The sequence below is a fragment of the Mustela lutreola genome, chromosome 14, assembly GCF_030435805.1.
Source record: "Mustela lutreola isolate mMusLut2 chromosome 14, mMusLut2.pri, whole genome shotgun sequence".
NCBI lineage: Eukaryota > Metazoa > Chordata > Mammalia > Carnivora > Mustelidae > Mustela > Mustela lutreola.
The window spans coordinates 56,013,935-56,037,982 of record NC_081303.1 but is presented as its reverse complement, the minus strand read 5'-3'; the positions used below and the strand labels follow the sequence as shown (position 1 = coordinate 56,037,982).

At 33.0% G+C, this 24,048-nt stretch overlaps 1 protein-coding gene across 1 annotated transcript; it reads left to right on the top strand.

Moving 5' to 3' along the window:
• Nucleotides 1-2,675: 2,675 nt before the first annotated feature.
• On the top strand, nucleotides 2,676-23,234 carry RGS18 (regulator of G protein signaling 18). The gene is made up of 5 exons (XM_059146117.1): nucleotides 2,676-3,016; nucleotides 3,742-3,843; nucleotides 4,949-5,010; nucleotides 20,421-20,587; nucleotides 22,054-23,234. The coding sequence occupies exons 1-5, from the start codon at nucleotides 2,898-2,900 to the stop codon at nucleotides 22,309-22,311; spliced, it is 708 nt and encodes a 235-aa protein (XP_059002100.1). The 5' UTR covers nucleotides 2,676-2,897; the 3' UTR covers nucleotides 22,312-23,234.
• The last annotated feature ends 814 nt before the right edge of the window (nucleotides 23,235-24,048 follow it).

Genomic DNA, 24,048 nt, shown 5'->3' with positions numbered 1-24,048 from the left:
TAAACTTAAAACAAATAAGGCACTGTGGCAAGAAAAGATCAGTGACTATTCTTGAAGACATTACAATGAAAAATGTCTGGGAAATAGACAGAAAAGAGGCAAAAAATTTAATATTTCCTAAGTGACCAGTGAAGCAGTGTCAAGGGGTCAAACATATTTGTAATTTGAGTCTCTGAAGATGAGATAAATGGCAACAAAGTGGAGAGTTAATACCCAGAAGTTTCTAACTTTGACAAAACCTATAAACCCACAAATCCAAAAAACTCAATAAATCCCAAGTAGAATTAACACCTTTCATATATTAACCAAATCTTTAGAAATCAAAGATAAAGAAGAAATCTGAAAAGTGGTCACACTCTTACATTAAAATGTAAGTCTATTATACAAATTACCAGTGACTTCTCAACAGGAGAAATGGTGGCCAGAAGACAACAATGCAACATCTTGAAAATTGCTGAAGATTAAAAAAAAAAAAAAAAAGCAACTGTCAATCTAGAGTTCTATCCTGTGAAAATGTCCTTCAAACTGAAGAGGAAAAAAAAATTTAAAGAAATATTTTCAGAATATCAAGAGCTAAGCAAATATGTTTTCAGCAGACCTTCATTTCAGAAAATGTTGAAGGTCATAAAGCTAAAGGACAATGTTCCAGATGGACTTGTGCACTTCTGCACAAAGTGAAGAAGCTGGAAATGTTAAATATGTAGGTAAATTTAAAAGACAATTTGTTCTCATTTCAAATATGTATTTAAGAGATAATTGTATCCAAAAGTGATTATTAGCTGGTCACCCTGCAGCATCCACCCATTTTCTTCCTCTCCTGTTTCCACCTCTTTGCATACACAAGTAAATACACACATCTTCTAATTCTTTTTTACACCTTTATACAGGCCTTTATTGCAGTTTCCTTGCGTCTGTATTTTCACAATATCTCTTTCCATAGTTCTGTCAGCTTGCAGGTAGCACACCTTGCACACAATTTCAACCAATCTTATGAAAAGCATCACTAAGTTTCTGTCTCTCTTCTGGATATGGTACTTCAAATATATTCTTTTTACAGTCAATTTTCAGCTAAGGTGAATTTAAAAATGTTCAAAGTGAAAGTTATAGAATCAGGAATGAGTGTGTATAAATATGTACTAAATATTCTTTAATTTCAATTCTGCAAATGTTTTGAGCTCCTAGGTAGTATCCGTGCAACTACTTTCTTGAAAAGTGTCTTGAAACTACTTTCTTGAAATCAATAACTTGAACAGACTAAAAATAAAACAGATTTCTTTTACATTTGTTAACTTGTTTTTTAATAAGTACAGTTTTAGAGGAATTGAAGTATTCACTACTGGAGATCAAAGTTATCTTAGAAAGATGAAATCACATGCTCTGGTTATCAAAGGTTCTAATAATTCCAGATCTTCTATTCCACTGACCTCCCGGACTTTGCAAGAATAAATCACTTAATATCTATCATTCTTGGTTTCCTTTTCTATAAAATGTGAATTATGGACTACATCAGTATTTCTTATATATTAGAGTTGTCATGAAACAGTAAAAGAAGCAGAGGCTGAACCAAATTCAGGTTGCCATTTCTTTTTTAATAAGGACATAAAATAACAAATATACAAACTGCTATCTCTAGTTACAATCTTTCATTAAAAAGAACATTATAACAATAAAAAAGATAGAAAGGCAAATTCAAAATAATGAATTCCTTCATATAAATATATATGTAGTTTAAGAAAAAAATTTACAGGGACTTGGGTGGCTCACTCAGTTGAGCATCTGACTCTCTATTTCAGCTCAGGTCTTAATCTCAGTGTCCTGGGATAGAGCCCCAGGAAGGGTCTACATTTGAGCAGGGAGTCTGTTTGAGGATTCTCTCTCTCCCTCTCATTCTGATCCTATCCCCACTCACATGCACCTCTCTCTCTTCTTCTCAAATAAATAAATCCAAAAAAAAAAAGAAAAAGAAAAAAGTAAAGAAAAAAATTACATATTATCTTTTTCCCCCATTTTCACCATGGACTGATAAAAATTTCTTGAATGTCTAAAATCATTCCATGAACCTGTGCTTAAAAATTATTGAATGAAATGATTTCTACTGTCTCTTTCAACTATAAAACTCCATCTATATCCTTACTTTGATATAATATGTTAAGCAAATGTAACTTACATTACATTCCATTGTGTCAATTAAATGTAATTTACTTAATTCATTGTAATTAAAATAAGTTTAAAAAATTTAGGAACAAGGGGAAATCTCTCCTAGTGTTCAATGTAATACTTCACCACAACATATTTAAATACATACTATACACATTTAAGAATTTTTTAGGGGTGGGTGGGTGGCTCAGTCGGTTAAGCATCTGCCTTCAGCTTAGGTCAGGCTCCCAGGATCCTTGGATCGAGCTCTGCATTAGGCTTCCTGCTCAGCAGAGAGCCTGCTTCACTCTCTCCTTCTGTCCCTCCGTCTGCTCATGCTTGCTCTCTCTGAGTCTCTTTGTCAAATAAATAAATAAAGCCTTTAAAAAAAATTTTTTTTAAAGTTCCTGTGGGAAATGACAGTGTCATTTGGGTCTACTAAAGCATCATTCTGGTTGCACAAACTAGAAAGAGAAGTTGCACTGTTGTAATACCCGTCTTTATCTTAGAGACCAAGAGTCATTTTGAAAATTTGTAGTATCATTTCCCTAAACAACTTAGGACCAAATTGTACTTCTGTTCCTCAGTTCTACTTTTTTGTGGAGAGAGAAACACAGCTCTTGACTCTATTTTTACTTTATTTTTTTAAGCACTGCTGACAGAGTTAAGATAACTTTTATTATACCATGTATAACTATGAAATAGCATTAACAGGGGAAGGATGTAATAAATTAGACATCTCTTCATTTTAGAGAGAGAAGATGGAAACATCATTGGTTTTCTTTCCTCAATTAAATATGTGTGAGTCAAAAGAAAAAGCTTTTTTCAAGTTAATACATGGTTCAGGAAAAGAAGAAACAAGCAAAGAAGCGAAAATCAGGTAAAAATCATAATTTTTAAAATCAGTTTTATACTTTTAAAAACATGATTGATGTTGAATATTTGTTAGCACTTATTTTTAAAGTATGTGGTTGAAAATATATTGAATGTAGTGTTACAACTGGGAAAAAGGTCTTTGTTTATTAGGAGTAAACATCTGTTAAATCTAAAGTGTTGGGTTTGTTTTTGTTTTTTTAAGATTTTATTTATTTATTTGATGGAAAGAGAGAGAGAGAGAGGGAGCATGACCAGGGAGAAGGGCAGAAGGAGGGGCAGAGGGAAAAGTAGATCCTCCCCAACCCCCACCAAGCAGGGACCCTGATGTAAGTCTAGATCCTATGACATCCGGATCATGACCTGAGCCCAGGACAGATGATTAACCAACTAAGCCATCCAGGCTCCCCTAAAATGTTTTTCTCTTTGAAAAAGTGCAACAATTTTAACCACACAGAACAACTAGTGACAATCTTAATTGAAATATAATCTCAAATACTTTACAATCACTGAGGGGAAAAAAGCAAAATATATTTCACATACGCTATCCTAATTCCTCTGCAAATTGAATGAAATTCACTAGGAAAACCATTGTGAGTGTGTGTGGGGGGGTGAATGTTGGCGAGAAAAGGTGTTCAGGTGATTACCAATCCCAGATTTATTTGACAGTTAGAAGGAAATATTTTAATTGTCATCCAAATTGTCCTGAAGCTAACACTTTTTCATTTTCAGAGCTAAGGAAAAAAGAAATAGGTTAAGTCTTCTTGTGCAGAAACCTGAGTTTCATGAAGAAACCCACTCCAGTAGATCTGGGCACTTGGCCAAAGAAACAAGGTGAATAACTTTTAATTATTTGAGGGAAGATTTTGCTGATTCTATCATTAAAGGTTTAAGAAAGAGGAAATTAGGGATTTCCATTTTATTGGAAATTACACAGTAATATAAGGAAGGTTAGAGATCTCATTTCAAAAAACTAGGAATATTCCATAAAATTAAAACACTTTAATGGCTTAAATTAAATAACCTTATAAAAATTTAAAGGTGCGCTTTTAAAATTATATACCTGTCAATTTTAAATGATATATTTTACTCCTTATAAACTGATGAAATACTCATTAATTTAAGAGTTTCACAATGTAATATTGTCATAGAGGAGAGCTATTCATTTCCTCCCTTAGTAGTTTGAAAAAATGCCTCTAGGTATAAAAGCAAAAAGCATGAAAAGGGATGTTTTGTCATTTTTAGCCATTCAAACAGAAAATAAAGTGGTCTTATGTACTTATATACTTAAATACTAAAATACAAAATTTTCCAATAATGAAATGACAAATATATTCAACCTTTTAAATTGTTACTATAAAATATTTGTTGTATTGCAAGTTTTTAAACATATTTCTTATCCCTTTAGAAACTCATCAGCCAAACTTCCTGTGTCTGTTTAAAAAAAAAAAAATTGTTGCATGTTGTGTTAAGAGCTTCAAGGAAATTGCAGTTAAAAAAACGTTTGGCTAAAAGTTACTGTTAGTTTAGGTTCTTCTATTTACTGAATTAAACTGGATATGCAGAGATGAATAAAGAAAAAAATAAAAAGATAATTGACCTGATCTCTTTTTCTTTGTTTTTAACCTGACACATGATTAATTTTAAATAAAATAATTTATACACTTGGGAGAAAATATTTAATGTTATTTTAACATATTGTTTGATAGGCAAAATCAATAAAAAAGTTGACAAATGTTTTTGAAGTTTCGAATGTAAATACAACTTTCATTACATAGTAATAAAAGAAGAAACCCTATGACTGAAAAGAGCAGTGATTACATAGTAATAAAAGAAGAAACCCTGTGACTGAAAAGAGCAGTGTTAAACAGTATGTTAGAGCAGAACCAGAAACAGACTTTCTGCATACTCCATTACAAACATTTTGTTTCTTGAACAGAGTCTCCCCTGAAGAAGCAGTGATATGGGGTGAATCATTTGACAAACTGCTTTCCCATAAAGGTTAGTGGTGTTTTTCCCCAAATGCTTTACATTTTAATGGATAATTATGCAAAGTGTGCACATAACTATACAAAACAGGCTGTTATAAAAATGTAGTCTGATTAGTAATTTACAGCAATCTGAGTTTCTGATCAAGAGAAATAACTAAATAATAGAATAGTAAACAAATGGAAAAATTTTTAAATATTCTGATTTTACTAAAAATACTTATTGTGGTTGAAATATTACCTCTTTGTGTTGTGATTAATGGTTTCACATTTTTTAATTTATTGATTCTTTTAATGAGATCCTTCATTTTAAAATACCTGACTATACATGTTAATTTTATTGATCTAAAATTTAAAGTAGTTCTTTCATTGGAAATTCAGGTAACCATCATGAAAATACTTTCTTTTCAAATTTTGTAAATATTTCACTCTTCATATCAATCATCTATTTTTAAAGTAGAATTTTGTAGAAGAGCTGAGAATCAGGTGGATATTTACGATGGAGCTTTTTAGGTGAGGTGGAAGATGAGAACAAATATTAAGTCCTTATTTGACTGTTCAACACTGATAAGCCATGATTCAGGATTGGCTTCCTAGATTGTTTCTCTCTCTCTCTCTCTCCCCCCCACCCTTTTTAAAAATTAATTTGACAGTTTATTATAAGGAAGCAAATGTCTTTTCATCTCTGGAGGCTCAAACCCATCACATCACTGGAGAAATATTAAGTGTTTAGATAATATAAACAAATTTATTTCTAGGAAAAGTTTAGCCCACTGTTCCTTTAAGATCTGAGCTCTGATTCTCTTGCAGTACATAATGGTTGCATAGTCTTAGTTAATCTTCCTACTTTCTCTGACTTTCAGCTTATTCAACTGTAAATGGAGATAACAATGTCTTTAGTTCCAAAAGGAATGGATTTCTCTCAGGATTAAGTGAGATGATGAATAAGAAACCAATAACCAACCCTACACAAGTGTAAATTATTACTTCTATTATGAAAAATAATAATTATCAGCAATAAATTTATTTTTTTGAAGACTTTATTTATTTATTTGACAGAGAGTTAGAGCACAAGTAGGCTGAGCGGCAAGCAGAGGGAGAGGGAGAAACAGGCTCTTCATTGAGCAGGGAGCCTGATCCAGGACTCTATCCCAGGACCCTAAGATCAGGACCTGAGCTGAAGGCAACCCCTTAGCCAAATGAGCCACCCAGATGCCCCTCAACAATAAATTTAATAATCTTTTCCTATTTTCCAGTTAATTCCCAACTGGGTGAAAAAAAAAAAATAAAATTTCAATTATAAGAAAGATATAAGCTGTATTTATTTATTGAACTTAATAAATTGTTACATAATAATTTCATCTTACTCTCATGACCCATACAGAGAGAAGAAACCTTCAGCAAGGGTAATTAGCCCTACAGAAAAATTTCCCCCGGCATTCTGTAATCATTCTGTATTACAAGTAGTCAAAACTGAATGGAAAAAAATTGAATCTGCTTCTCTCTCTAGCTTCTCTGCTGGTGGAAATATTAAAGAACTGTAAAATAGCAGCAATTTGAATCACGAGGGTTCAACATGATAATGAAAGTCAGCCCCACTGACCCACTTGGACATTATTATCATTGCTCTTGATCAAAGTGCTAATTAAATTATATTGAATTCACAAAAAAATTATGTTACTATTATCCTTTTATCAATGCCTCCAAAATCCAATTATTTTTAATTGCAAAGCTTATTGTAATATTAAATTATAAAGCACATAATAATCAGTTAAAAAAGTCTTTTGGTTGCAATGGTTAAATTCAGTTCATTTCTACTGTCTTGACTCCAGGCAAACAAAAAAAGGAAGGAAAGATCTTACACTCATTAATACACACACACACACACACACACACACACGCACATATATGCACTTCAAGAAAGACTTTACAGTATCAAATTTTACAAAATTCCCCTGTGGTTAAATGAGTACGTTTCTTAAATTCTGTATGTCATGTCTATATAAAGGAAAAGGAAATTGTATTAAATTTAGCCAAATGAGAAATGCAGTGATAAATCAAACTAAATACAAATCAAAATACAATAGAAATTTGATTATTATTTTGACAAAAATGGCTGATATTAAAAGTAATATATGCTAATTATTAGCAACTTTAGAAACGGAACCACAAAATAGATGGTTCTTACTCTAGATTTTAGGGAGTTTAATCAAAATTCACTAGCTGGACAAGGAGAGAGGCCATCCAAGTGCAGAACCAATATAAGCCTGGGGGATTAACCAGTGCAATTTATTTAGGGAATTAAAAATAAAGTAATTCTTTGTTGTGAAACAATTTGAAAAAAGAATGGGAGGCTTAGAGTGACAGACAATAGACAGATGAGACTAAAACAGAAAGATCATTGTTTTAGCTATTTTCCACAGAAATGACAGAATCCATGGAGTGTTTTGATAATCTGGCTATTTCATCCAAATTTCATCCTTCAAATGTAGTTTAGCTCTTTTAAAAATTAAAAAAAAAAAAACCCACAGACGATAAAATCCAAGAAAATCTAAACAAAGTATGGACTTTAGTTAATAAAAGTGTAACAGTATTTGTTTATCAATTATAACACGTACTTTGCCAATATGAGATGTTGTTAATAGGAGGAAACTTGGTTGGAAACTGCACTGTCTTCATAACTTTTCCATAAATCTAAGTCTATTCTAAAATAAACTGTTCCTCTTGTTTCTATACAGATATTAGCATACATCCTTATTTATTGACAAATTTGTCTGAAATTGTGAATCATAAAAATTTATAATTTAATTACACATACAAAATCAATGATTTCTAAATGCTATATCAGATTATATATGATTCATAATCACCAATTTCAAATTTAGTTATCAGTCTTTTTATTAATTGACTTTATAAAAGTAAATGTTACCAATATAAAGTTAGCAAATCAATTCTAGTGGTATTATGTGTATGTGTATATTGTGTTTGTATACATATATGTATATGGTTCTACATAAGATATCTTTGAAAGTAAAATAATTCTTCTGACTAATATATGTTTGAAAATAATTAGCTAAATAGTTTTAAAAATGCTATGTAACTTGCAATGTATTGTGTAACCTTTTAAAAATTATTAAAAGAGATTATACGGATATGTTTCAGGATTTCAACAGGCAGAAGAAGAAATAACTTCTGAGCTGAGAAAAAGGCAGGAAAATCGCTAGAGAGACAAGAGATTTTGATATAACTTGGAAAATAAACCAGTTCACTTTCACTGGGGCAGACTAGTGAACAAACACATTGGAAAGTCAAGTTGGGGACAAAGTTCAGAAAGTTTGTTAGAAAACTGATGGACAGAAAAGTAGAATTCTATACATGTACTATGGACTACCTACAAGATTGTTACAAATATAAAAGCTAACCTCAAAGTAAGGGCTATTTTGGAAAGTAAGACGGATGAACTTGGTGACTGATTGAATCTGTGTGTGTATTGTGAAGTGAGATGATGAAGAGATGAAGAAAAAGGATCAGCCAAAAATCTCTAGATTTTATTCCATATTAATAGGAAGGTGACAGTGCCTTTTACAGATGAGAAAAAAAAGTGGGAGCACAAGATTTGTGAGAAGATAACAGGTCAGAGTTTGAACTTATTTAGTTGCTGGTAAACTTTATTGAAAGTTTTGCAGGGTTTTATAGGGACACACCTAGAATATTTAAGAGTACTTGATTATAAATAGAGATTTTCTAACCATCACATCTTCAATCAGTTAACTAAAGATGTGTGAAAGAGGATGTTATTTCCTGCAGGGAGTCTCGGTAAAGAAAATATTCCAACTACTACATACCTGTACATTTTCTGGTCATTGCAAATAATTCCAATTTTTTTACCTTTTCATTAATGAATATTTGCTTGGACGTTTTTGCAACCTGTATTGTGGTTCTACTAAACTTGATTCAGAAAATAATTCATAATGATGAAGGAAGTAGGATATGTAGGTCATGGCTCCCCCTTGCTTTAAAAATATAAACCGATTATACTGTGGAAAATACTTACTACTGACTTTGAATAAAGCCTGCAAGGAAATGAGTACTTCACCTTTGCAGAAGGAAGTGAGTACTTCTCCTTACACGTTTTACCTTGTGGCTTTTCAGCTTGCTCTTCCCAATTTTCATTTACTGATTTTCTGCAAGATAAAGAATTCCAGTGTTCTGGAAAGTGAAATTTCTGAATCAGGCTGACCCATAACTAACAATAACTAACACTCAGTTTCTTAATCTGTCTCAGGATAAAAGTAAGTAAAATCCAGTCTACATTATAAATGGATCACATAAATACATCATTATTGCAGAAGTAACCACAACATTCTGTGTCAGGTCAAGAGCTATGAAGCCAAATATTTAAGGGGGAAACATACAACCAACCTAGTAATACCGTACTTGGGTTGCCAACCTGAGAGTTTCTTGACTTTTTGTTTCATTTGATTTCTTGGCATCAGAAAAATTCTCCAACAGATGCCAGAGTTTCAATTTAGAAACATGCAATCACAAGCATTTCATATTTGTATGACACATTGAGTCAGCTTCTTCCAGTGTGAATTCTAATCCCAGGTTCCATCAAGTACTTTTGGCAGCTGCATTCACCACTGCTGCCTTCTAAAGGACTGTTTGGTAAGTTACTCCTTCTGTGTGCAAATGGTTCCGTTGTGACCTGACTTAATGTAGCTGCCCAAAGTAAGAGAAACAGGAAGTAACTAAGGTGCTGGGATAATCTTGCACAACATGGCATGTTACTTTTAAAAAGTAATTTACTTAAGCCTTTAAATAAATGAACTACTTTTCCTTCATTATTAATTCATTTCTTGAATCAGTACTTACTCTTCCTTATTATATATTCATATTTTGCCAACTGAGCCCATTCACTTCAATTAACCCATTATCAGCAGGTTTAGGACATAGCACTTTTCCCACTGTTAGTTCTGTGACTTCATTCTGAATGTCTACATGAAACTCAAGACTAATCATGTAACAAAGTTGTTATGCATATCCCAGAGCACATAGTTGACACATATTTTGTGCATTAGTAAAGGACTATATATTAAGAAGCATTTATTTTATTTTTTTTTGAAAGTTTCTATTTGGATTCCATGCAAATTGATTTTCCTCTGCTGCTCCAAACAGAATAAATAACCCCCAGAAATGTCCTTCATTAGTCCTTGGGTTATAAATGCCTGTCTTGCCTACTCATTGACTTTCATATTCCTCAGCAGCAGGGAGTTTGTTGTTTGATGGCAGTTTATAACTTTGAACAAAAAACATCTGGGTTCTATCTTCTGCACTGTATTTTACCAGCTGTAAACTTAGAGGAACTTAACTTTCTTTTTTTTTTTTTCTTTTTCTTTTTCCAGTGTGCAACTTAACTCTTTGTACCTCAACCTCATCTGTAAAAATGGGTTGCTCCAGTAGGGTTGACATGAAAATTAAATGGAGCTGGGCCAATAAAAGGCATATAGCAATGTGTCAAGACCTTAGCAAACACCTAAAATGTCTATTTTAATTAATATTACTGCATTTCATTATATAATACAGTCCTCATGTTCATACTAGGTGTTTTATAAATAAAAGGTGAAGAAAGTTATTTTTAATATGTAGCAATTTCAGTTGCCTGACATATGGATGATTCCTTTTAGATGTTTAGTGAAGAACACTTTATTATAATAGAGATCTGTTAATAGGAAAAGTAATGGTCATTTTCTCCCAAAATTATAACTTTATTAACTCACTTTAGGAATAATTTGGCATTTAAAAACTGGTCAACCAGGGTGCCTGGGTGGCTCAGTAGGTTAAGCGTCTGCCTTCGGCTCAGGTCATGATCCCAGGGTCCTGGGATCGAGCCCCACATCAGGCTCTAAGCTCAGCAGGGAGCCTGCTTCCTCCTCTCTCTCTGCCTGCCTCTCTGCCTACTTGTGATCTCTATCTGTCAAATAAATAAATAAAATCTTAAAAAAAAATAAAATAAAAACTGATCAACCATACTTATACATGACATATGGATAGCAAAAGTTGAAATCAGAAAGGTTTTTTCCTTCACTTGGGTCAATGTGACTTTATTTACAGTCCCAATAATGCTTATACTTAATTTCCTCTTTCCAAACTAGGTTTAATCTGGAACAGACTATTGTCTCATTGCAAGACTGCAGGCATTTTATTTTGACTCTGAAACATACATATTTAGGTATTTGAGGAAAATCTACATATCAAAATACTTCAAAGAATATTTACCCATTTATATTTCCCTTCTACATTTGGAGAAAAGCACACTACACAGCATTAAGAAATAAACCTTGATTGCATGGAGCACTGGGTGTGGTGAAAAAATGAATACTGTTATGCTGAAAATAAATAGATTAATTAAAAAAAAGAAATAAACCTTGAAAATCAAACACAAACTAAAAAATAAGAAAAGTTGTTAAATATCCTACATTGATCATTCTTGCTTATTCTCAGTGATTAGAGTTTGTAAACTCATTCAGGAACTGTTTGGCACTAAGACCTCTTTAAAAAGGTGGTGCTTAACAAGTTCTGACTTGCTTGTCCATCTTAAATGATAGCTTCTCAAATTCTTGTAGCCTGACCTTTGCTTGTCTTCCTAGTTTCTTCACAAACATTTAACTAGCACCTGTTTCTCAGGATTAATTTATAGAGAAAAAAAAAATCTCCCCTTAGTCCAGTGAAAACACCAATGGAAGGAATAGTGGGATAGAGCTGCATGATTCTTTTGTCATGGTAGCGGTTGAAATCATCTCATACTCAATACTTTGCAAGTGTCTATGGGTTGACATGTCATTTTCTGTTTCTGTATCTCTAACATATTTTTAAAAATTGCTTACGACATAAAAAAAAATGGTGCTTCATGAGAAAGAGGACAAGTTCTATATATAGGAGAAATAAAAAATATATTGGTGAAATGTAAAAATATATATGGGGAAATAAAATACATAGTTCGAGGATTGTATTAGTTTCCCCTTGCTGCTATAACAAATTTCCCTAACTTTAGTGATTTAAAAAAACACAAATATAGTACCTTATAGTTCTGTAGGTCAGAAGTACAGTATAGGTCTTATCAGGGGAAAAAAAAAAATCAAGGTGTGATTGTCTCTTCTGGAGGGTCTAGGGCAGAATCCCTTTCCAGGTTTTTAGTAGAATTCGATTCTTTGCAGTTTTGGACCAAGGTCTCCATTATGTTGCTGGCTCTAAACTCAATACAATTCATACCCTCTAGAAGCCACCACACTTTTTGGCTCATGACCATCTCCTTTCATCTTCAAGGTCAGCAATAGTCCTTCTCATGTATCTCCCTGACCCACTCTTTTGCCCTCCTCTTCCACTTTTAAGGACTCATGTGCTCAGACTGGATTAGATTATCCACCTAGATAATACAGGGTACTTTACCCATTTCATGGTCCCTAACCATACCCACATCTGCAAAGCTCCTTTTTCCTATGTAAGGTAACATGTTCGCAGGTTTTGAGAATTAGGGCATGGACATCTATGGAGGGCTGTTACTGTACCTACCACAGAAAACGTTGCCTTCCTAAGAAAGATATACTTCTACAACTTTGTTTGTTTGTTCGAAAAGTGAGATCTGGGGAAGTTGAATTTATCTGAATCTCAGTTTCCTCATCTATTAAAATGAATATAAGGCATATTCCTAGCATCTATTGTAAAGGTTGAATACGATAGTGTATATAAGCAGCACTTAGCCCTCAGAACCTCTCTAAACATGTTATAAATGCAAGATCTCTCAATTTCTGTAATTCCACCATAGAGATTCATTCTTCTTGCCTCACTCTGTATGGAACATTTTATATTAGAAGCCATCACTGACCATAAAGAATCATTCTAAAGAGTAGTGAATATAAGAAATGAGCATAAATGAAAATGAGTTGAGGAAAGAAAGCTATCACTTTATTTCACAATTCTTTTAACCATAATGTTAGAATGTTTGCTTCTCCTTTCATACATTGCTAAATTTAAGTCTTTAAGTCTTTTTGTTTAGAATTTTTGCATCTCAGATCATGATGGATATTTGTCTATAGTTTTTCTTTTCTCTCTTTCTTAATATTTATTTTATTTATTTCTGAGGAGGAAGGAATATCAGGTTTTGTATTAAAATGATGTGGAAAGTATTCATCCCTCCACTGTTTTCTGGAAGGAGTTGTATAAAATTAGAATACTTTTTCTTAAGTGTTTGATAAAATTCACTAAATCTGAACCCAAAATTTGCTAGGGGGAGGGGAGAATATTTTTATTATAAAGTCGGTTCATCAATTGGATTAGGTCATCAGATTTTTCACTTCTTCAGTGTCACTTTGCGTAGGTTTTTTTTTTTTTTATCAATTTTCCCAGTTTATTTAAGTTACATTTATTGGTGTAAAACTGTTCATAATATTTATTATATTTGTGATATCTGTCAGATATGTGGTAATATCCCTGCTTTGCTTTATACTATGAATCAACCTTGCTAGGGCTTCTATTTTACTAATATTTCCAAGGAACCAACTTTTGCTTTTGCTAATTTTCTCTATGTTTTTTTCTTTTAATGTATATTTCTCCTCTATTTTTATTATTTTTCCCTTCTACTTACCATGGCTTTAATTTGTTCTTATTTTCAAGCTTCTTAAGGTAGAAACTTTTATCTTGTCTTTATATTCTTCTTTTTTTACTAGTATGGATTTGCATGCAATAAATTTCCCTCTAAATACTATTTAAGCTGAACTCCTCTAATTTTGATGTGCTGTACTTTCCTTATAATCCAACTATAAATATATCATAATTTCTCTTGTAATTCACCTATGAATTTATATGTGTTTATTTCCAAATAGCTGGAGGCTTTTGTAGCTATGTTACCAGTATTAATTTTATTTTAAAACCCTTGCGGGCAAAGGACATACTGTATAAAATATCATTCTTTTGACATTTAGATTTATTTTACATCCTACATACCATGTGTCTATCATGGATATTCTTCATTATGCTCTTGAAAATGTGTTGGGCAGAGTGTTATATAATTATCAATTAGGTAAACTTGAAAAATAGTGTTAATTTTTTTTAATTTATTAATTTTTTTAAAAAGATTTTATTTATTTGACAGACAGAGATCACAAGTAAGCAGAGAGGCAGGCAGAGAGAGGCGGAAGCAGGCTTGATCCCAGGACCCTGGGATCATGACTTGAGCTGAAGGCAGAGGCTTTAATTCACTGAGCCACCCAGGCTCCCCAATAATGATAAATTTGATATAACCTTATTAATATTGTCTACATGTTCTATAAATTTATAAGTGAACAGAATTAAAATCTCCAACTATAATTGTAAATATTTCTACTTCTTTCAGTTCTGCCAGTTTGCTTCATGTATTTCAGAGCTCTGCAACTAAGTCCATATATATTTAGGATTATTATTTAGTAGTAATAGTTGACCACTTTATAATTATGAAATGGAAATACTCTTTATTTTGAAGTCACTTTGTCAGGCCACATCAGATTGTTTTTACACAGATTTCTTATGCTAAGCACCTATATTGTGTATCATTTTCATTTTTTTATTTCGCTGTAGTATTTTATTTTTAACATATGTCTCTTGTAGCCAATATATAGTCTAGTTTTAATTTTTAATCTCTCTAATGATCTTTGACTTTTAATTGGAGTATATAGTCTATTTAAATGTAATGTTATCTTTGATATAGTTAACATCTTATTTTCTGGTTGTCCCATAATTTTTCTGTTGTTAATCTTTACCTCTTTACTTCTCCCCAGATTAAATAATTTCTATTCAGCTCTCTTCCACTTGACTCACCCTTTCTTAAGTAGTCTTTAACTTGTTGTAATGTCCATTCGATGAATTTTTTACCCTAGTTTATTCCAATTCTAGACTTTTTCAGTTTCTCTGCTGAGTTTTTGCATCTAATCTCTCAGTATGTTTTTTTTAACATTTATGTTCCTCAACAAGTCAATAATAGCTTTTTTACTGTCCTTGTATGCTATTTCAAATATTTTGGATACCTTGTTGTCAGTTCCTATTGACTCCTTTTGTTATTAATAATGGTCACATTAGGCATTTCTTTCATGCCTAATAAATTTTTATTGTATGTGAGTATAAAAGAAGATAGAGGAGTCTAGACTATGTTGCTTTCCTTTAAAGAGTTTTGGATTGTTTTTCTGGTGGCCCATTATATCCCCCACAGATCCTCTTTATTTTTTCTGGCCAATTTGATGCTTTGAAACCATCTCTTTGTGATTTGCCTCAATACTAGTATTGCCTCAATACTAGTATACTAAAGACCTGTGGCTTTAGTGTAATGTTTGTAACAAAATCATGATCCTTGTGGAGCCACAACTCCAAAGTTTGGTGGCAAATTAGACAAGAGTTTTCATCTCATGAATCTTAAAAAGTAGCATGAGAAATACAAGTGAACAAGCAACTACAGCACAATGTTTTAAGTACCTGAAGCTTAAAGTATGAAAAAGATAGTGGAAAGAGATGAAAGAGATGAAAGGAAAATATTAAAAAGTAAAGAAACATGATGAAGTCTGTATATAGAAATATACTATTGACTAGAATGTCGATAATAAACTATGAGGATGTGGAAACAAGGGTTACTAGAGTAAGGGTCACTAATTAGAAGGTTGTCAAAATAATTTATTTAAGAAATAATTCTGCTCTAAATGAAATAAATTTTTAAAACCCACTTCTTTATATTTTTCAATGGGTAAATAAATAGTAGTATGTCATTATCTTACTTCTGATATTTTATTAGAGTTAACCCTTAAACAACTGAGCTTTGAACTATACAGGTCTAATTACTCTTGGATTTTGTAAGTAAATACAGGACAATACTTTAAATGTAGTTACCATTAGATTTTAACCTGACCTTTTCTCTTTCTTGTGATTTTCTTATTAGTAGTTTCTTTTATCTGGCTTTTTTTTAATTCTAAGAATACTGTATACCATACACATAATATGCAAAATATATCTTAATTGACTGGTTAATTGTGATAGTTCATGTCAATAGTAAACTATTAGCAGTTCAAGTTTTTGAGGTGTCAAAAGTTATAAGTGGATTTCTGACTGCATGCAGTAGGGGGTTGACACTTCTAACCCTTGTACTATTCAACAATAACTGTATAGTTTTGCAAAATGCTACATTGGTGGAAATTGGATAAAGAGTACATGGGATCTCTATTCTCTCCTACATGTGAATTTATAATTTTCTCAAAATAAAGGTTTAATTTTTTAAAAAATGTGTATAAGCCAAAAGAAGTAGAATATCATAAAAAGTTCAATGAGCACTAGTTTTAAAGTTAATTTGTCTTAGGGATGAATTCTGATTCTGTCATATTCTAACTATGTAAACTTTACCTGACTGAACCTTAAATAAATGATAGTCATCAAGACCATTAACATCATCATCATCAAAACCCACAAAGTATAATACTATGTGCCAGTCACCATTTTAAGCACTTTGCATGTTTTATTTTTTTTTTATTTTGATGGGTGTACAATTTTTTGAATATATTCAAAACTACTAAAATCTTAATTTTTTTTATTGTGTTATATTAGTCACCATACAGTACATTATTTTTTGATGTAGTGTTCCAGGATTCATTGTTTGCATACAGCACCCAGTGCTCCATGTAATCTGAGCACTCCTTAATACCTATCACCAAGCTAACCTATCCCCCGACACCCCTCCTCACTAAAACCTTCAGTTTGTTTCTTGGAGTCCACAGTCTTTCATGGTTCTTTTCCTCTTCCGATTTCTGCCCCTTCATTTTTCCCTTCTTTCTCCTAATATCCTCCACGCTATTCGTTATGTTCGACAAGTAAGTGAAACCATATGATAGTTGACTTTCTTTAACTGACTTACTTCCCTTACCATAATCTCCTCCAGCCCCATCCATGCTGATGCAAAAGTTGGGTATTCACCCTTTCTGATGGCTGAGTAATAGTCCATTGTACATATGGACCACATCTTCTTTATCCATTCGTCTATGAAGGGCATCTCAGCTCTTTCCATGGTTTGACTATTGTGAACTTTGCTGCTCTGAACATTGGGGTGCATATGGCCTTTCCTTTCACTACATCTGTATCTTTGGGGCAAATACCCAGGAGTGTAATTGCAGGGTCATAGGGTAGCTCTATTTTTAATTTTTTGTGGGACCTCCAAACTGTTTTCCAAAGTGGTTGTACCAATCTGCATTCCCACCAGCAGTGTAAGAGGATTCCCCTTTCTCCACAACCTCTCCAACATTTGTTGTTTCTTGCCTTGTCAATTATTGCCATTCTAACTGCTATGAGGTGGTATCTTAATGTGGTTTTGATTTGAATTTCCCTAATGGCTAATGATGATGAACACTTTTTCATGTGTCTGTTAGCCATTTGTATGTCTTATTTGGAGAAGTGTTTGCTCATGTCTTCTGCCCATTTTTTGATATGATTATTTGCTTTTTGGGTGTTGAGTTTGAGAAATTTTTTATAGATCTTGGATATCACCCCTTTGTCTGTAGTGTCATTTGCAAATATCTTCTCCAATTCTGTGGGTTGTCTCTTTGTTTCATTGACTGTTTCCTTTGTGGAGCAGAAGCTTTTTATCTTGATGAAGTCCCATAAGTTCATTTTCTCTTTCATTTCCCTTGTCTTTGGAGACGTGTCTTGAAAGAAGTTGCTGTGGCCAATGTCTAAGTTGTTACTCCCTATGCTTTCCTCTAGGATTTTGATGGATTCCTGTCTCACATTGACGTCATTCATCCATTTAGAGTTTATCTTTGTGTATGGTGTAAGAGAATGGTTGAGTTTTATTCTTCTGTAAAAAGCTATCCAATTTTCCCAGAATCACTTATACTTTGCATGTTTTAATACTTTTAATTCTCCCCTCTCTTGCTTTCTTCTCTCATGGTTTGTTTGCTTTCTTTAATGATATACTTGGATTCCTTTGTCTTTATTTTTTGCATATCTATTTTTTGTTTTGATTTGTGGTTACCTTTAAGTTTTCATCTAATATCTAATGTCTATAACAGTCTATATTAAGTTGATGGCTGCTTACATTTGAATGCATACTTTACTCCTCTCCCCCACCCTCCATGTTTTAGGTATTTGGTATCATACTTTGTATCCATTTATTTTGTGAATCCCTTAACCAATTTTTATAGATATACTTTACTGTTTTTATGCTTTCTACTTTTCTTATTCCTACTTCTGGTCTTTCCTTTTAATTCAAAGAGGTCCTTTTAACACTTTTTTTGTAGGAATGATTTAATGGTCATGAATTCTTTTAATTTTTGTTTGTCTGGGAATCTCTTTTATCTCTCCTTTTCTGAATGATAACCTTGCTGCATAGAGCATTCTTGGTTGCAGGTTTTGTTTTGTTTTGTTTCTTTTAGCACTTTGAATATATCATGCCAGCCTGCAAAGTTTCTGCTGAAAAAGCAATTTATAGACTTACAGGGCTTCCCTTGTATGTAATTGTTTTCTTGTCTCTTGCTGCTTTTAAAATTCTCTCTTTATCTCTACTTTTTGCCATTTTAATGACTGTGTGTCTTGGTATGGACCTCCTTGGTTGATTTTATTGGGGCCTCTCTGTGTCCCCTAGATCTGGATTTCTGTTTCCTTCTTGGATTTGGGAATTTTTTGGTTATCATTTCTCAAATAAATTTTCTTCCCCCCTTTCTCTTTTTCTTCTGGGATCCATATAATGAAAAAGTTATTACACTTGATAGTGCTGAGTTCCCTAAGTCTATTTTTCCTCTTTTGTACTGTTCTTTCATTTGAGACATATCCCCTGTCTCTTTATTTTGTCTAATGGTCTGTGTGTGTTTCTATGTTTTAGGGAAGTCAGCTACATCTGCTCTTGAAAGTACTGGTCTTATGAAGAAGTCCTGTGGTTTCCTCTAGTGCAATGTTCCCTATTCCGGAGAACCTGGCACTTCAGGGGTGTCTCCTATGTGTGTTATGTGCTCTTCTATGGTGGCTGAGCCTGGGGTGTCTGGCATGAGGGTCTGTTTCTCTCCTCTCTCTGTGCCTGCAGTGTCCCTCCCTCCTGCACACAGTCTGGTGGATCTGCATTTAGCTGTGGAGAGTCTGTTCTGCCAGGCCTTAGGTCATTCTCCAGGTTATTTACACTTATATGGATGCTATCTAGTTGTATCTGTGGGGAAAGGTGAAGGTTTTCCTACTCCATCTTTCCCAGAAATCAATGTTTTTAATTGTTTAAACAGCCCAATCAGGTAGGTGTCATGATTATGTTAATTTTAAATATTGAAAAACTGAGACAAAGAAAGAAAAGTATTCCACTCAGGACTATATAGTAACTTGCTAAACGTGAATTTGAACACTGGCCATCTTCCACAAGATACCAATGTCTAATATTGATGGAGCTCAGAACAGAAGTTAAAATGGAGACCCCATATTAAATATCTAAATGCTTAAGAGCAATAAGTCAAGCTAACAAACTGTTAAAAATACATATTTCATCTTATTATTTTTATAAATGTACTGTGTAACCACTAGGCTTAAATATAAAATTCTCAGACTTTACACAGTTCTATTAGCAACATGCCTACCTTCCTTCTCTTTCTACGCCTGGTTCAATTCCATACTGTGAAAGTCCTTTTTGCATATTTGGGTAGACACCTCAACTTTCAAATTCAAGTCTTATCCTAAGTACACATACTTTTGAGTCTGTGTGCCTGTAGTCAATGAACTTAGGGAAGAGGACTGTACAAACCCTGGTAACACAGAGCTTTTAGACAGGGAATTCCAGGGTCCTGAGTATAGAAGCATAGTCTAGAAGTGGGGGCGGGGGGATTGAGGGGAGAATGGGCTCCAGGTGGAATAGTTTCTTGGTTCCATAGAATAGCCCCCACATCCCTGAGGAAGGCACTGAGGAAAAGAGACCCAAAGCAAGGTCCAGAGTAGGAGTTTGTCCCTCTTGCTCAGGTCCATGTATGATAGGTCTATGTAGGATAATTAGCCTCATTTCAATAGGATTAATACTTTACATAATTGTGAAGATTACAGCTAATTTATATGAGGTCTCTCACATATAGTGTCCAGAAGTGTGTATCTTCACTACATTAGAGGGAAGCCATAGCTATTCTGTTAATATTTGCAGTTATACTTTAATATCAAGTAATACAATACAGAAGGAGAGGTGGGTGGAGAGATGTGTTGGTATTAACATGAGGACTTGTGATTAATACTAGCTGTTGTATGTAAGTGATGAATTACTAAATTCTACACCAGAAACCAATATCACACTGCATGTTAACTAACTGGAATGTATACATATTTGGAGGGGGAAAATCACATAATCCAATTCCTCAGCATTAATATTCTATAGTTAAAATATATCACTTCTTTTCCTGGTAGATGGACTGAAGACTTTTACCACATTCCTTAAAACTGAATTCAGTGAGGAAAACATTGAATTTTGGATAGCCTGTGAAGATTTCAAGAAAAGTAAAGACCCTCAACAAATTATCGTTAAAGCAAAAGCAATATATGAGAAATTTATACAGAATGATGCTCCACAAGAGGTACAGTAAAGATAATTGTAAAAATTTAAAACTGCTTGACACTTTTTTGAGAGACTCTGTCTTTATCAAGTCGGTATCCTCATATATTCTATCAGAAAGGTCAAGATTTTCTTGAAGCAAATTCAGATATTTATATAAATTCCTACATATGAACAAAATGCATGAAAGTTAAAGTGTAACTGAAGTCATTCCTTGGGGTTATTTTTATTCTAGACTAAGAGTAAATACAGTTACTTGCAGCCTTTAGATTTATTCACTTATCCATATTAATCACCTAAGCATAAGCAATGTCTTAGCAAAACAATTTCTATAAGTGAGGAAGGCAAGACAAATTAAAACGTTTGTATAATGTACCATTTTAGTGTGAGCTCATCTGCCTATGCAAAGTTTTGATTGCCCCCAAATAATTATTCCTCCGTTTTAAGATAGGCTAAAGAAAGTTTCATAATCGATAGATGAGCAAAACCTAATTTGACAATGGTTCAAGTGAAAAAATAGTCGTGATTCTGGCTGCAAGCACAGTGTGAGATAATTGTGTGATACAACTGCTGAAACTATAGCAATAAAATTTTACAACTAGCGAATATTATCTGACTGCCCTCAAAAATAATTTAAATAGAGTTTCTATATTTATATTATGTGTTCAATAAATAGTGTTTCTTTGCTGAAATGGTAGGACTGGTAGTATACCACTGTTAAGAGTTCTGTTTCACTATAAATTAATATGTCCATGAGGTAGCATTGTTTATATGGATATCATTTTACATGGAATGATGATTGTTTTTCTTGTATCAATAAGTCTCAATCTGTTCTATGTTTCAGTTCTTTATTCTGTTTTTCCCAAGGCCAATTTTATAAACAATTTTTTAAAAAGCAGCTAGTTGTATAGTGTTACCCCTGAGGGAAAAGGAAGGAACCCTAAATGAAAACTTAACATCTGTCAGAATCAGATATAGCGGTAGTTCTCTGATAAAAACCACTAAAGGATTTTTTTATCTTTAAAAGATATCCATTTTTAGCATATACTTGCCTGTAAGAAAGCATCATAATAAAATGAAAAGAGCATGGGGATAAAACAAAAGCCCTGCATGGAAATCCCATATATGCCCCCAAGTCACCCTTTGCCCTCATTCAAAATAATTTAATTTCTATGAAGTTTCATTTCCATGTTGAAAATGGGTTAATCTGATGGTCTTAATGATATTTACAATATTTCATTATTCTAAATCAGCAGAGAGTGAGAAGGACCAGGAGCAAAGGAAGAGAAGAGCCAGATGAAATGTCACCCCAGAGTAAATCACTGGATCCTTAGACTTATAACCAAACAAACAAACAAACAAATCACAAAAGCAACCAAGTGCTTTATGCCCACTCCAACATTGGATCAGTCCTGCACTGTTTGTTTCTCAAGTGTTTACTTAAGTAAATTGACCATAATCATACTTTTTGTTATTACTATCATCCAGGTTAACCTTGATTTTCACACCAAAGAAGTCATTACCAAGAGCATCACCCAACCTACCCTACACAGTTTTGATGCTGCGCAAAGCAGAGTGTATCAGCTTATGGAACAAGACAGTTACACACGTTTTCTGAAATCTGACATATATTTAGACTTGACAGAAGGAAGACCTCAGAGACCAACAAATCTTAGAAGACGATCACGTTCATTCACCTGTACGGAGTTCCAAGATGTAAAGTCAGATGTTGCCATTTGGTTATAAAGAAAATTAATTGTGTACATTTTGGTGGCAAACCTGTAATCTGCTTTTAAAATATAGTGTGTTTACTTCTAACAAATGAGTACATGTTTTAAAATAAAATGCATTGTGTCAAAGGATTTTAAAAATGGAAATCAAAACTTAACATTATGACAACACATACTATATCTGCCAAGCCTCTCTTTGACTTAATTCCAGTCATAATCAGAAAAACATATTACTTAATGAAGTAATAAGAATGTGTTATAAGACCATAAAGTTGAGTTAAAGTTAAGCTTTTGAAAAATTGTCTATACTTAGACCATATATCTACTTTGGATAATTTTTCTACATATAAAAAAAGTTAATGTTCAGATATTGTATATTCAGAACACATTCTCCATAATGACAAAGACTCTTTCGATCTCAGTCATAGAGAGTAGAAGTGATCTGGTTCTTATAATAGGAGAGGACAATCATCGTTCTTGGGTTACTAACTCTGATTCAAGAATAAACAATGTATCACTTCTAGTTATAAGCCAGAAACAGGATCTTTGGGGAAGACACATTCACCTCTTTAGAACTTCCAGGTTAAACATGACCTACATTGATAACTGAAAATGGGATCGACATTTGGGTTCATCCTTAAATGAACAGAGGCTTACCCAGTAAGCGGAACACATTTCTAGTAGTCGTAGAAACCTGACCATATTATATATAGCTCCAAGGTTGGGACTACGAGCATCTTCTCATCTGCTAGCAGAAATTGCTACTAAAGTAGTGGGCAATTAGTAGTTTGGATGAGGCCCAGAGGAAGTTTATCCCAGAAGTAGTTAGGTTTCTTTTTTGGACTTTTAGGACTGGGGTAAGAATTAGAAATGAGAGGAGGTAAGAAACAAGGAGTCCAAGACTCGGGAGACTTGTGCATCTGCTACATTGTATCCTGATTGTTTTTCTTCCAAGTCTCATTGAGTCATTTAATATTATATCACTCAAATAAGAGTATGTAGTAAGTATATATGTCTCTGCTTTAGGGAAATATTTTATTTTAAATGTGTGTTGCATGTAAATGTGTGTATTTAAAGATGCCATATATTTGGCTCTGGCAAATGTTATTTTAGTTGAAATGTAAAATATAAAAACTGCAGATCACCTATAGTAATAAATATTTTTAACTTCTTCATTCATACAGTTAATGTTTGTTTGGTCACTAAGTGCTCTTGCTGATTGTTGATTATCCATTCTGTCATCAAACTACACACAGACGTATTTTCTTATTTTAGAATGATATTGGGATAGAAAGAATTAAAGTGTTTTGTCACTGATCTTAATGCTAATTCAATTCTTTATACTGTTATAAATATGAAAACAAGGTATCATGCATTTCAAAAACCAATTAAGAAAGTGATGTTTAATTTTTCTTTGGCTGCTTTGTATTTTCTTTTTCTGTAGAAGTGTCTTTTCAAAGAGGCTGATTGCTTCATGCACAGTTATGATTTGATATACAAGCTTTCTGATCTCACTGGAAATATCATGGGCTGATTAGGATCACAAATAAATTTTATACAGCTTTTTCATTTGTAATACTTTTCCAATATCTTGTTTAAAGAATTCAGTGGGACCCTTCAAAAACATAGAAGGACTTTTTGATGAACTTAATGTCTGACTTCAAAGAACTTGTATCCATGGAAGGAAAACATGGTCACAAACAGGAAACAAAATGAACAATTAAAGAAGTGAAAAAGCCAAATTCCTGTATAA

Coding starts and splice junctions, on each gene's coding strand:
- RGS18 (XM_059146117.1), top strand. CDS start 2,898: ATGGAAACATCATTGGTTTTCTTTCCTCAATTAAATATGTGTGAGTCA. Junction 5,011..20,420: donor CAAACTGCTTTCCCATAAAG/GTTAGTGGTGTT, acceptor TTTTCCTGGTAG/ATGGACTGAAGACTTTTACC. Junction 20,588..22,053: donor AGAATGATGCTCCACAAGAG/GTACAGTAAAGA, acceptor ACTATCATCCAG/GTTAACCTTGATTTTCACAC.